This window comes from Labrus bergylta, chromosome 7 (assembly GCF_963930695.1).
Source record: "Labrus bergylta chromosome 7, fLabBer1.1, whole genome shotgun sequence".
Taxonomy (NCBI): domain Eukaryota; kingdom Metazoa; phylum Chordata; class Actinopteri; order Labriformes; family Labridae; genus Labrus; species Labrus bergylta.
This window is the reverse complement of record NC_089201.1, coordinates 22480089-22493348: the sequence shown is the minus strand read 5'-3', so window position 1 is coordinate 22493348 and position 13260 is coordinate 22480089. Positions and strand designations below refer to the sequence as shown.

Sequence of the window (13260 nt, the reverse complement as noted above, 5' to 3'; positions counted from 1 at the left end):
ACTAGAGTCACCTTCAGCATGTTTAGGAATGCGAGCTGGGGCTGCACTTTGCACAGAGTAAAGACATCTGGAGCACTCTGCTGAGGGGTATCTTCTCTTTTTCTTGGAATATCTGGGAAGCTGCAGCCAGGCTTAGAGAAACCCTTCCCATCTGTCAGATAGGACTGCAGACCCAAGCAACTAACACAACTAGGCAGTGTGTTTAGCTGTATGTACATCAGCCAAGGATGGTTAAGCCTCGCATGCAGGAGTTAAGGCTACTTAATATTCCTGTGTTGATTTGGAGATTAATTGTTCCATCTGGCTCTTATGAAAACCCTGCTCTTTTCCTTAAGTCTCTCTACTTGTTTCATTACAATCCTGGAGTATGGCTCGCAAGCAGCGAGGCTGGAAGGAGGAGGAGCTTTGACTGGACAGGCTGTACCAGAGGGAGAGCTGGGAAATTTGATCATTTTTCTCTGGGACTGTCATACGCCATAGGCTGCCTCATTTGTCTGCTCCAACTCCTTTGTTTCCACCAAGCACCATGTTCCTGGATTAGCCCGCAGAGCGAGACACAAGCAGGAAAATACGACAGAAAAGAGAGCGAGAGAGAGAGCGAGCGAGACAGTCACAGGATGCATCAAAGCTAATTATTATAGTGCTCCATGTCTTTTTAATACAGTACTTAACTCTAATGTAAGTGCTGCTGTATTTAATATCTGCTGAATGGACAAAAACCAGAATGAAAGCAGGTTTGTGAGGGGGGGAAAGGAGGGATGAGGGAAAGCTGCACGACCGCACGTTTATTTTCCCTCTAAATTGCCCCGCGGTTCCACAGGAGTGGTGTTGACCCAGTTTATCTCCCACTCAGGTGATTAATGTAACATCGCTACAAACAAAGGTCACATCTAGAGGCAGGAGAGCAGGCCAGGGCACAACAAGAGCTAGGGGAGTTTTAAATGGCTACATTTAAGGCTGAGAAAATAATGTGTTTTTTTGGGGGGGGGGGGGGGGGGTTTGTAGGGCATCACTCAGTCTCCAGAGAGACACACAATGAGAAGTGAAAGAAGAAACAATAAACCAGACACAAACACAAAGTCACTTGGGAATGAACCGGGATCCTCAGTATTCTTGTTATTAAACTGTTTCCACATTTGGGTTTTTGTAATTGAAATAAATTAATAAAAGGGGTGCGCCGCTGATGGCATCATTTGTCTGGAGGGAGCCTTTAAAGTTGGAGAAACTGACCCTGATGATGTCATAAGAGGGTGACCAAGAGGTATTTAAAATGCATTATAACAGGTGTGGCATATACTGCTATATCCTGTGTGGAATCCTTCCCTTTGACTTTTTTTGTCCTAAACACGCCTTCTAGAGTCCACCAAAACAACCGAGGTGTATTACGAAATACCATAAAGCTTAAATGAATAGCCTGAGCTTTTTTTTGCTTGAGTCTGTGAAATTATCCTTCCTTTATTAGGGACAGGCGTCAATTTGAGATTGGCTTTTAATTACTTTCAAACAAAACATGTGCACAGCAAAGATGGTAAAGACTTTAAAATTGTAAATGTACAACAGAAAATGTACTTAACTGTGTACCAATTCAAAATTAAGATATTGATAAAACTAATGAAATAATCATTTGCATCGCAAGAGGCTCCTACGCACTCATCAGTGCTTCGGGCCCTAATTACAAAATCAGAATTGTTACCTAGTTTTTTAAGAGCATTCCAACATTATTCTTTCTTTCTCTGAGAGATGTTGAAGTTCTTGTGTCTTGCTGCTTTTCCTCATCGTGTTTGATCCACAGACTATTTCAACACTAAATGCAAAGGGCCTCTAACTGAGACCTGTCTTTAGTTGTCAAAACATACTGTATGTCAACACCAGGCCAGTATAAGGGACTGGGCTTTAAATGGGGATGGTCCTTTATTTGAAGATTTACGGTAGCTTGAGTAGAGATAGTTAGAACTGTAATGTGCAACACAAACACCCAGATAACAAAAACCCAGAGCATGTTTGTGAGAGTGTGACCCAAAATAGGAATGGAAAACAGTCTTCAATTAAAGTGTTTTGTTTTTATATGGTTAAATAATGCATTAGCCCCCCTTAAGGATTTGAAAGATCAAACGGTGGGGTCATAAATGTATTCATTTCAGCTACATATTTTGGGGACTATTTGGAAAATAAAAGCTGGAAAGTGTTTCCTTCTTGGTCTTCACAGTTTCCAAAAAAAAAAAACAGTCTGAGTGTAAAATAGCAATTACAAATGCACAGGAATATATAATCCATTACAAGGTGTTTCAGTTGGCTTGTGTAGACAGGAAAAGGGAGAGCTAAAAGACTATGTTAATAAAATAATAAGTAACTCATTTAGTATTATTTTTCAATCAGGAAAAAGAAACTGTAGCTACTAAAATGTAGCAGCTGATTCTGTCTACAATAAACAAAATGAGAGTGTCTGAAAATGAGACATTTGAAGATCTCACTCTGTTGTTTGAGAAGTTTTGATTGGTATTTTTTTCACAGTTTCCTTTTACATGAAGATAACAAATGGATGTTAAACTGCGTCAATACTTGTAATCGAAAAGGATGAGTTAGGTTTTCTGCTGAAGCGAGACACAAACTGACACCCTGGTCTGGTATAAATCTGAGACTGGGACTTATCAAGAAATGTAACATAGATGCAGATATATTTAGTGGGATAAAAATATCCATGCTGAGCCTGACTTCACAGAGAATTAATGCTGCCAGGTGTCAATTGATTTTATGCTACTGCAGAACACACAGACAGAATGTATCAAAATGTATGCTGTCAAATTCAGTAAGACATTTTAAAGAGTGATTAAGCAAAGTATAGAGTTAACCAGTTTGTGGTTGAAAATATAAGCTCCCTCTGAAGGAGTTCCCTCTTGGCTTCTGCATCTGTAATGCTCATTTAGAGGCGCCTCATACAGACAAACACAGCTACTTAAAACTGTCCTCTCATTAATTGAGGTCAATTTCGTTAGAGTCTGAACTGGTTGATGTTTGTTATTTCTACCACTGGGTTGTTTTTAGGACTTAGATTCTGAAACACTGCTGCTGATTTTCCCACGTGTTTCGATGTTCCTCCTCCACTGACACTTATGAATTTATATGTCGACTTTTACTTTTCTAGTTATCATTTAAGCTAATTTCAGTCCGCTGTGCGGGCGAAATGCTCCCCTCCAAAACCATATTTAAATACAACTGCAAGTGTAATTATGGAGTGTCTACTTTAATTTCTCCCAGCGGTTATCTAAATTATAATCTCTGGTTTCAGCGTCTATACCAAAGCACGTTCTCTGAGGTATTTCACAGCCATGGTTGCTCTTCCAAAGAAATTACTGATGTTAAATGAAGCAATGATTTTCTTTATATGTGCCAGCTGTAGTGCAAATGGTTTTCAATCCGCCTGAAAAATCCAGTTCATTTTCTGAAGATGAGTCTGAAGACGGACTGAGTGAACAGAGAGGCCATTTGGGCTTTGATCTAACATTTCCATAATGATGCATCAAACTGTTTTTTTTTTTTTATGTGTGTGTGTAAGTTTTTTCAGTGTTATGTTCATGAAGGTTTCTTTTTGATCATGTGTCAAGAAAAGATGCAGGAAGAAAAAATGAATTTCTTTGTGAATACATTAACCCTGAGAAAATTGCCCTTTGGGCACAATACTGACTGTTGCATGTTCAAAAAAATGGGGTGTGTTTTGTTGGAAACTTGATGCTGTAAACCTTAAAAACAGTTTAAATTATGTAGAAGGCGGTAAGAAAGATTCACATTTTGGTTGAATGTCAAAAATATTCAGTCAACAGTGTAGCAGTGAGAATGAAGAGGTTGGATTAGTTGTATTCAGACCCAGAGAGTGCTATGTGTTTATATGGACTTCCTTTGAGAGGGAGACAGAGGTCATGGACCTGCGAGACAAGATTCTGTATTCCTGTTCCTCCTTTATATCAAAGTGTAACAAACATAGTTAAAGCAGTATTCACTGTATCTTGCCTTCTGGCTCAGTGTTGAATGGCCAGAAGGTTCTTCTTTCGCTCCGTATACAGAGATTTAGCTGAAGCACTAGGGTTAGGTCCATGTCAACAATGGCTCTGCCACCATAGACTGTCTCCATAGCAACAGTCAACAGAATAAGGCAAAATGTATAAAGCATTGTGGATCTCAATATATTCACAAGTCTATCTTTCCTTGTCTCCCTTAGGTGAATGGTAAGGAGTTGTCCAAGTCGAGCCATGAGGAGACCGTGGAGGCCTTTCGCGCTGCCAAGGACCCCGTCGTGGTGCAGGTCATCAGGCGGACCCCAAGCGGCCGGCCCCATGGCTCCCCTCAGGAAATCCGTGTGGTGGATGTGTGCACTCAGACAGACATCACCTTTGAACACATCATGGCGCTGGCAAAGCTCCGGCCTTCAACCCCTCCTGTGCCTGACGTGTGTCCCTTCCTGCTCTCTGACAGGTACTGTACATAAAACAGCAAAATGTTGAGGTTCTTCTCATACCCCTGTACCCCTCACTCAGTCCACTAGTCTCACTTCTTTAGGCCAAATACATGTGAATCATGTTAGAGAGTGATTCATAACAGGGATACAGTTTGAAGAAGGTCAATGATAAGAAAATAATTTTATTCAATTTGTAACGCTATAGAACAATGTTGCAGTTCAGTGCCACAAAGTGTTGTTGTCGTCGTGTCCTTGTTCTGACTTTGGCAAGGACTCATGGTAATTAAGACGGGAGAGGAAAAAAAAGAAGTGAGAAATGTTATTGAGCTATGAAGCAGAAATATCAGTGTTTGCAGGATTAGCATTAGAAGTATGCAAAGCTGCCTGTGAAATAAAAAATGAAATGGCTAACCAGCTGCGAAGTGGTTTCTGACAAATATAGATTTCGATGATGAATGAGCTTCTCAACATCCTTCAAGTCTCCTTTTTACAAACAGAACACATCAAATAAAAAAAAAAGATGAAAAAAACAGACCAAGCTAAGTGGTCCTAATTGGCATTAATAAGGAATGTGTGTGTGGATTGTGCTTGGCATTTCAATGTTAAGCTTTTTTAATCAGTAAGTATATGGAAAACAACAAGATTGAATTTTGTAAGCAATTTAAATCCATTAAACATTTAGCCGTGTGTGACAGCGGCAAGTGATTTTGAATACACGAGCATCTGGATCTGTCAAGTTGTAGAAATTGTCCTACATCACTTGAACACAGCGTAGACAAAGTCACATGGTGGATAGTTGTGGAGGAGATGCAGGCGCAGAAGAAAATTAATTTAATTTAGTCACTTTTATAAACGAGACATGCAGTTTGTTAAGCTCTGTTTCCACCAAGCAGTCCGGTTTGGTTCAGCGCGGTACGGTAAACCTTAATCTTGCTTGCGTTTCCACAGCCAACAGTACTCTTATTTGGTAAGCGGAGTGTAAGCCAGATGGAGGTAGCCGTGTCAACTATGAAATAGTGTGACATCATAGTGACATAGTGATTTTTTTTTTGCCTTTATATAAATGCTGAATTGGACGTATTCACAGTATCAACAAACAAGTGGAAAAGAAACGTACTGCCGAGCGGAAAAGAGCATGAAGCAGCACAAAGTATGTCCACAAAGATAATAACGGTCGCGAGATATGAACATCTCCCCCCCCCCCCGGTCTGCTCACTTGCTTTCTTGAATCTTACCCGTGTTCACAGGGTTCATGGTGGAATTTCACTGGGGGGCTTGCAGGAAATGTCATGGTGAAAACGTGGTGGACGTTTGAGTTCACACATTCAGCTCACCACAAAAAAAAAGTCAGGAACTTTTCAAGAGTTTTGTGTGAAAACAGATTAAACATATTTAATATCTCTGTCTCTGGCTTACATTTCCATAAATTGGGAAGAGATGATTGGGTAATTGGGCTACTTCCCAAAACAACAAGTGTTGTAAAACTACAAGAAGTCTAATCACATCGCACATGGATACTGGGTAGTACAATACCTCAAAGACTTGTTTTATTGTCCATGCAAGAGGAACACATAAAAATGTGTACAAGGAAAGATCTTGAGAGTTTGAAGTATCAACATGAGATTTTCTTTGGAAAGAACAAAAGAAACAGGCTTCATTAATTCCACTCCTGGCATTTGAGTTTATATTCTGTTCATCTCAAAGGACATGTAAACTGTGAACAAGAAAAGTTTAACATAGAGAGGAATATCTGGGCTTCACCTCTCGGGAATGAAACAATAAAGCAGCCACAATGCGGCACAGAGCTGCAGAAGTCAGGACACTCTTTGTGCACTGTGTGAGTGAGTCAAAGTAGAGGATCAATTCCAAAAGTCATAACTAGATTGAATCCATTAGAGACTTGTTTAGACATTTACAGATGGAATTTCAGTCGGCTGCCCCATCTGTTTGCTCACTGTAAAAAACATCGTTAGCAAACGTGCGTTATTGTCAGTATTACGCTCAAGGTATAAAATACTATTCATGATCCAATCAAAATCATTACCACATCTATGTCTCCAATACGATATCACGGTAGGAATCCCCAGGGGGCCTTCCTGCTATAATTGGAGTATCCATTTTGACTCAGAGAAGGTTTACAAGGTGATTAAGGCAAATGGCCTAATAAAAACTAGGCAACACTGTGCAACGTGTGCTCACAGGCTACTTACAGCCCTTGGCCGGGCCCAAATGTAATCAATGTGTCCCATAAAACTCACATTTCCTACTCTCAATCTGAGATCAGGTGCACGATCCAATATACAGCAGATTTTATAGATGCAACAAATGTTTTTAGCTCATTTCTTTTCAGGTTGGTAAATTAGTAATTGTTACATGTGCAGCACTGAGGCATCAAAGCATAAAGCATTCTGATGTATACCAGTCTGGAAGGTTGTTTTGAGACAGTATTACAATGCTGGGTAATTCGAAGAGTCAGACAGCCCCTGAACACATCAGTCAACATCTTCAATTTATTTGTTTAGTTTTTGTCTACCGCGATTATCTCGTGTGGCACCGAAGCTGCTCATCTTGTTAGGCCCTCACAATGTGTTTTTTTTGTTCAGTAACTGAGGGAAGAAGAATAGAACTAAACTGCACAATGTGGGGGGTTTTGTCTGTCAGGAGCAGCAAGCAAGTCATGTGGTTATGCTGTTATTAACAAGGGGCTGCACATCTATCGCACACACTTTAGCGGCAGTGAAAGCCCTTGACAAATCCTTTATTCTTCAGATTCCAGCAAAGACAAAGACGAGGAAACCCTGTCACTTAGAGGTATTCAACACGTGAAAGAAAATGTGGCGCAGTTTTCATACTTGTGTCTAATTCTTCACCTCTTCTGTCTCTCATCCTCCCTCTCTCTCCCCCACTCTCTGTCTGTCTCCCCTGACAGCTGTCACTCTCTTCATACAATGGAGCAGGAATACTATGATGGCACAGGCTACCTCTCGCCTGTTCCAGCTGATGGAGAGAGGGCAGAGGAGTTTGAGTATGAGGTAAGAATCACATTTGACATCACTGCTTTCAAGCACCTGACAAATTCACTGACATGGCTTACAGTGTCAGCTAGCTCAAGCTTATCCCTGTGGGTACGTTCTGGCGAAAGAGGTTATGTAAGACTTTCTCCTGGTCTGGTCTGTCATTTTGATGGGCAGGGTCTTAAAAATGCTGTCAAAGTGATATGTTATTTTAATATTAGTTTTTTTAATGGTAACGAGATACAGTCGATGGCTGTCACTGGATCAGTCACTCAACAAACAATGAAATCAAATCTATTGTTAACCCCCAGTCCGTGGAAACTTCTATGTAACTTTTTCCACCAAATTACTTTCAACAGGGAGCATAGCATCCATAACCACAGAGCGACCTGGTCACCTGTTTTCAGCACTATGTAACTTCGATAGCAGGTCTCTAACGAGAAGTGTTTATGGCGATACAGCCATGGTTCACACAAAAGCCTTTAGCTAAAAAGGAGCCAGTTATCCCGCCTTGATACAGTTGGGTACGATGTCTGAGGCTAAGAGACAGAAGAGGATGGTGACAGATGAAGCTAAAAAGAAGTTACCGGACAAGAAGCCGTAAGAGCGTTAATATTGGACGAGCTTTTACACGTTGGTGAGAGTTTGACAAAACAGTAGGTTGCAATTTTGATGTCAAACTGGCGATGTCAATACACTATGTGGGTTTTGAGGACAGTGCAGTTGCACTCAGAGACCTTCGTTGGGCGCCAATGTGTCCCAAACAGAACTCCTCTGGAATGCTGCTTTAACACTATGTTAGCTTAAGCTTGTGTGTTCATCAACTCCATATGGTCACTGAGCAGCTGAGATGAAGTTAAATGTAGCTTAGAAGTTAAATAAGAATAGCAGTATTTTCTTTAACTCTGACTAAAAGACAACACATCTGTGCTGCGCACAAACACGCTGCCTTGCTGTTGTTTGACTGAATGTAACTGATGTTCAAGGTTGTGGGGATAAAGAAAAGACAAGAAGGAGAAGAAAGTTTGGCACAGTAATCTATTTTCAGACAGTCGCTTCCCATATTCTCTGCACACCTGCCCAAGTACATGTGCTGGGGAGAGGGAGAGAGTGAACTGGTATGCAAGTGATCTAGACAGATGCAGCTTCTCGGGCTGGTCTGTCTTGTACAAAACTATGCAAATATTTACTGTGTATCATACGGTGACATTGTAAACTTCATTGTAAATTTGTGCAGGATTTTCCCGCATAATAAGTGTCAGGCTTGAGGGAATTGCTGTGTAAGAATTACTAGATGGTACACTGAATCACCCTCAGTATTCTAAACTGTCAAAATGACAGAAAGCCTTTAGATTTTTCCATTACTGTTTAATCTGAGTACACCTGATTGTAATATGAAAAGCTGCATCATTTCAATAACAATAATTTGTTAACAAAACAATAGCTAAGCCCATTAGAGGGCTATGTATGTAGCCCACTCATAGAACTAGATATTAGTTCTGTTTGTTTAAGTTTGCAGCTTCAGACTAAAGCAGGCCATTACGTTACTTGGGATACATTTCTGATTGTTGTCACCCATAACCACCAGCTGATACCTGTATGACAGACACGGTGAGATGAAGCAGAGAAAAGTCACGTTTCAGGGTCAGCCCGAATCATCTGGTACTGATCCAAACAGAGCATCAGACAGCATCCTCAGATCCTTGCTTGTGTAGTATTTACTCTCTGATGTAAGTCGCTTTGGTTAAGCATCTGCTAAGTGAATTGTAGCATTCAGAGATGCTGTTGGATCTCACATCAATTTTCTTTTCTACAACTACAGTTAAAGAGGAGCGCAGAGTGTTTTTAAGGTAGCCGACTTAACTGTAAAGTTCTGTGGGAAACAGTGCATATTTACAGGTGCATCAAAACTAACAGCAACGTCAGGGACATGAAAATAAACTATGGCTGGTTAACATCTGCACAGGCCAAAGAAGATGTCTAATCAGACAATATAAATGAAAACACATTTGTGGATAACGTTATGGGTATGCAAAGGCTTTAAGGGATCCTCTTAAATCCTCATCAGTCTTACATTATACAAGAAAATTAAACTGGCCAATATATGGTTAAGGTTTTTGTATACATTCATTAATGGACTGGTCTCAAAGTTCTAGTATCAGCTTTACTGCTAACAAACAAGTTGAGCACTAAACTGCTGAAACTGCTGACAACATTTTGTGCAGAGTTGCAACCATACGGACAAATCCTCACCTGACCTTTCCAACATATGAACAAACATTCCCCCTACACTCCGTATTTAATGATGCTTAACAATTGGTGAAAGGGCCCAAACACTAATTGACTCTACAGGCAGATCCCAGTGGGACAGTAGTGACAGATGATCAGCCACATTGCTGACAGCTTGAAAAATTTGCTTTTTTTCCATTGGCAACTATGACGTGCCTCAGTGTTTGGGCTTGAAAATCCTCAAACAGTGAAGCACTTTCCTGCGATCTGCTAATTGTTTTCACAGCTCTAGAACAAAGAGTGAGGTCGCTCGTTGACTCTGTGCTTGATAAAATCCAATTAAAGCAATGTGAGTTTGTCAGGTGCAATAAAAAAAAAAAAAAAAGAAACCACAAAAGTGGAAACACATTTCTATCCTTCTTCAACTTCGATGGGGTGAAAGTAACAGGAGCAGTCGGAAAAGGCGCCGCTATTAAGACTGTTGATCTCTGACACATACAGATATACATAGACGCAATGAATCAACTGTGACAGGAAGAGATAACAGCTTCTGTCGCCGTTCCCTGCTTTGGTCCAATATTCTTTATTTCCGAGTCATTGAGGTGCGAACATATTGCCATCGAGGGCTCCGGCTGGTCTGATGTATGATGAGTACTCACCCCTCCCTCCTCTTATTTGTTTCATTTGAATTTGTTCTGAACGTTTCCACCCACTGAGCTTGAGCTGTTTCTTCACATCCTAAAAGAGATCTGTGCACCCAGTTGGATCGCAGACGCCCCAGTGTCAAATCGGAGCAAATATATTATATTAAAGCCTCTCTTTATGCCTCATTGCTATTAACAAATCCTATTATACTTGGTATGCTTTGCAGCCTTGCACTGTTTTTATTTCATGCTTGGGAAGTTTGATACCATGCTAATGCATCCCCACTTACTGTATGTCAACTGACAACACTGTGAGGGGGATGTAAGCGAAAGCTAAAAAGCCACCTCCAGAGTTGGCCTGATCCCTCACTCCCCGTTGAAGGAGAGGAAAGAGAATGGGGGAAACACATTTCTTTAGATTAGATGAAAAAGCACAGTGGGGGAGAGCAGTTTGCCATCACATCACAGGGAAACCATTTGGAATCTAATTCACCTTCCAAATACACCAGGACATTGATGTTTCTGTTAGGGTAATCAACATGTGAGTCCTGGAGTACAGTGGGTGATGAGGTGGAGAGAAGCCAGCTGCAGTGGAATTACACATTTATAGTGTATTGTATAGTTTTAAGCTGTAAGGGTGGATGTAAAAAAAACAAAAAAAACACATACAACTACGTTTTAATTTTATTTTCCTGACTAAGTATCTAATAGAATTCAGAATTCACTACATATTGATGGAAGCCATCAGTTCTGAAGATGTTTTTCAGTGAGACATAAAAAAGGAGAGATCAATAAACTCTTTCACAAATGGCTACAGAGTTCATAAATATACAGAAACACCTAAATACAGTATGACCTAAATGCTACAACCTACAGTGTTACATATTGTGTTTATTTGCAGTTAAAGCTACCTTAATCAATATTTGGACATAGACATTGAATCTAAATTCTAAACATAATGTGAAAGGAGCTTCTTGCAGTATTGAGCACAGTGATGTTTTTGAGTTCAGCATCCCACTTACTTAGCTCAAGGGCAAATTTTAGCCTAGTTTAGCTTTTCCATTAACGCCTTCTGACACTATCCAGCCCTGCGAGGGCCAGTTGAGTGATAATACACAGAAACACTTTATACTCTGTGATAAGGTTTTTTAACTCTAAAAAGTTATCACAACTTGACTTTTTTTTATTGAGGCATTCACAGGGAAAACAGGAAATGCAGATCACAGAAAGTAGTAACATGGAAATAGAGAAATGATTGGTCTCACTGGGTGTGTTGCAAAACTATAAGGGATTTACGCAACGAGCCAAATGAACAGCTAACTGTAGCCATAGTTTAGCTGTAGCCCCGCTTACTGGGCCTTCACTCCCAGCTCTACTGCCCAGGTTTAATCCAGTTCAGCAAAGGCTTGTGGGTGTTAACCTGCAAGGTGGACCCAGATCTGCCAGTGTTGGTACTGCTAATGTTAGCCACAAACCAATTTGACACTGTTTACCAAAAAAATGTAGCTTTATTCTTGGTCACCTTATTCAAACTATCAGCCAGAGCAGGCAGTATCAGTGAAACAGTTTTCATTCAACTTGATCCTACCTGTCAAACATTTGACAGCAGACAGTTTAAAGAAAGCCAGTTAATGTTATGCAGTTAGATATCAAGTAAAGAAACCCTGAATTGTGTGTTCACCTGTACCAATATGGATTAACTGGATTTTTACATGAGCCCATGTTCAATTAAGACTGCACACAGGCTTCAACGTAGAGGAATTACAAGAAACACTGGACTTTGATTGAAGGTAACTTAATCATAATTGAAGCATAACTAAATAAAAAAAATGCTGTAAAATAATAGTCCCCTCACGCATTGTCAATTCAAAACAGAGTATTTATAACTAATCTGCACGGAAGTATAATGGTGTGGCAAAGTCCAAAGCACGTTGGAGCCTGCTAGGCGTAACAGCGCTGTGTGTGTGTGTGTGTGTGTGTGTGTAGAGCTCCTGCTGTTTGTTGATATGTTTTTCCACAGATACTTCCTCATCTCCATAAAACAATGTGATATCACACAACAAGACACCAATATTACACCATTGTGAAAGCAAAGTTTAAGAACTGTCTTGCACAGCTGAAATAGCCAAGCCTTGATTCAAACCATGTTCAGGAGTATGGGATAAGGAAAAACTACTGACCAGTTTTGAAGTGATCAAACTACCACAGGATACATGAACTACTTCTCTAACCATATGTTTTACAAGTTTCCCTACATTCCTTTAGTGTACACAGTTTATATTTAGTAGGCTAATATCCCACTCCACTTCCCTACCTGTGTCTCTCTCACACTTTATCTGCTATTTCAAAATTTGTTTGGCTCAGAATAAGTCACACTTCATTTAACAAGCTAGGAGAGACACCTCTTTCTGTAAAGATACACTGCAAAAAATTTACTCCTGAATTTACTGCTCAGCCAATTGACTATTTCTTTATGGAGGAGAGGAAGAATTTCTCTGCCAGCCCTACAGTCAAAACTGAATAAACTTGGGACATTATAGAAAGCTATAATGTCCTTTTTCTTTTTAATGTTTGGCTTGTACACGTGCCAGAGTTTCACACAGAAACTTACTTTCTTACCTTCAGTAAGTTTAGAAAAAGAGGAAGTACTCCAATCTAAGAGATATTCTTCACTCTCTTCCTGCTAGTAGAAACCGTCCTTGCATTTGCGACTGCTTTTTCAATTACTGGTAATCAAAGGCGCGATTATTATGACAGCATCCAATGTGCTTCGATGGTGGGCGGCAATCTTCCCCCTAATCACGCCATTGCAGTCATTAATTTACTGTCAGCCCTCTTCCCTGTGCCACGCCGCAATCTCCTGCCTGAGAGGCAGAGAGCTCGCCTGGAAAATGGAATCGAAAAAAAAAAAAAGAAATTCAAG

General features: G+C 40.3%; 1 protein-coding gene across 2 annotated transcripts in view; it reads left to right on the top strand.

Moving 5' to 3' along the window:
- Positions 1-13260, top strand: part of LOC110002721 (PDZ domain-containing RING finger protein 4-like) — a 119780-nt gene that overhangs the window by 93327 nt on the left and 13193 nt on the right. For both annotated transcript variants that reach the window (XM_065957030.1, XM_020658386.2), the window contains 2 exons: positions 4214-4467; positions 7380-7482. In XM_065957030.1, coding sequence (XP_065813102.1) covers positions 4214-4467; positions 7380-7482 — 357 coding nt within the window. The remainder of the gene's footprint in view (positions 1-4213; positions 4468-7379; positions 7483-13260) is intronic.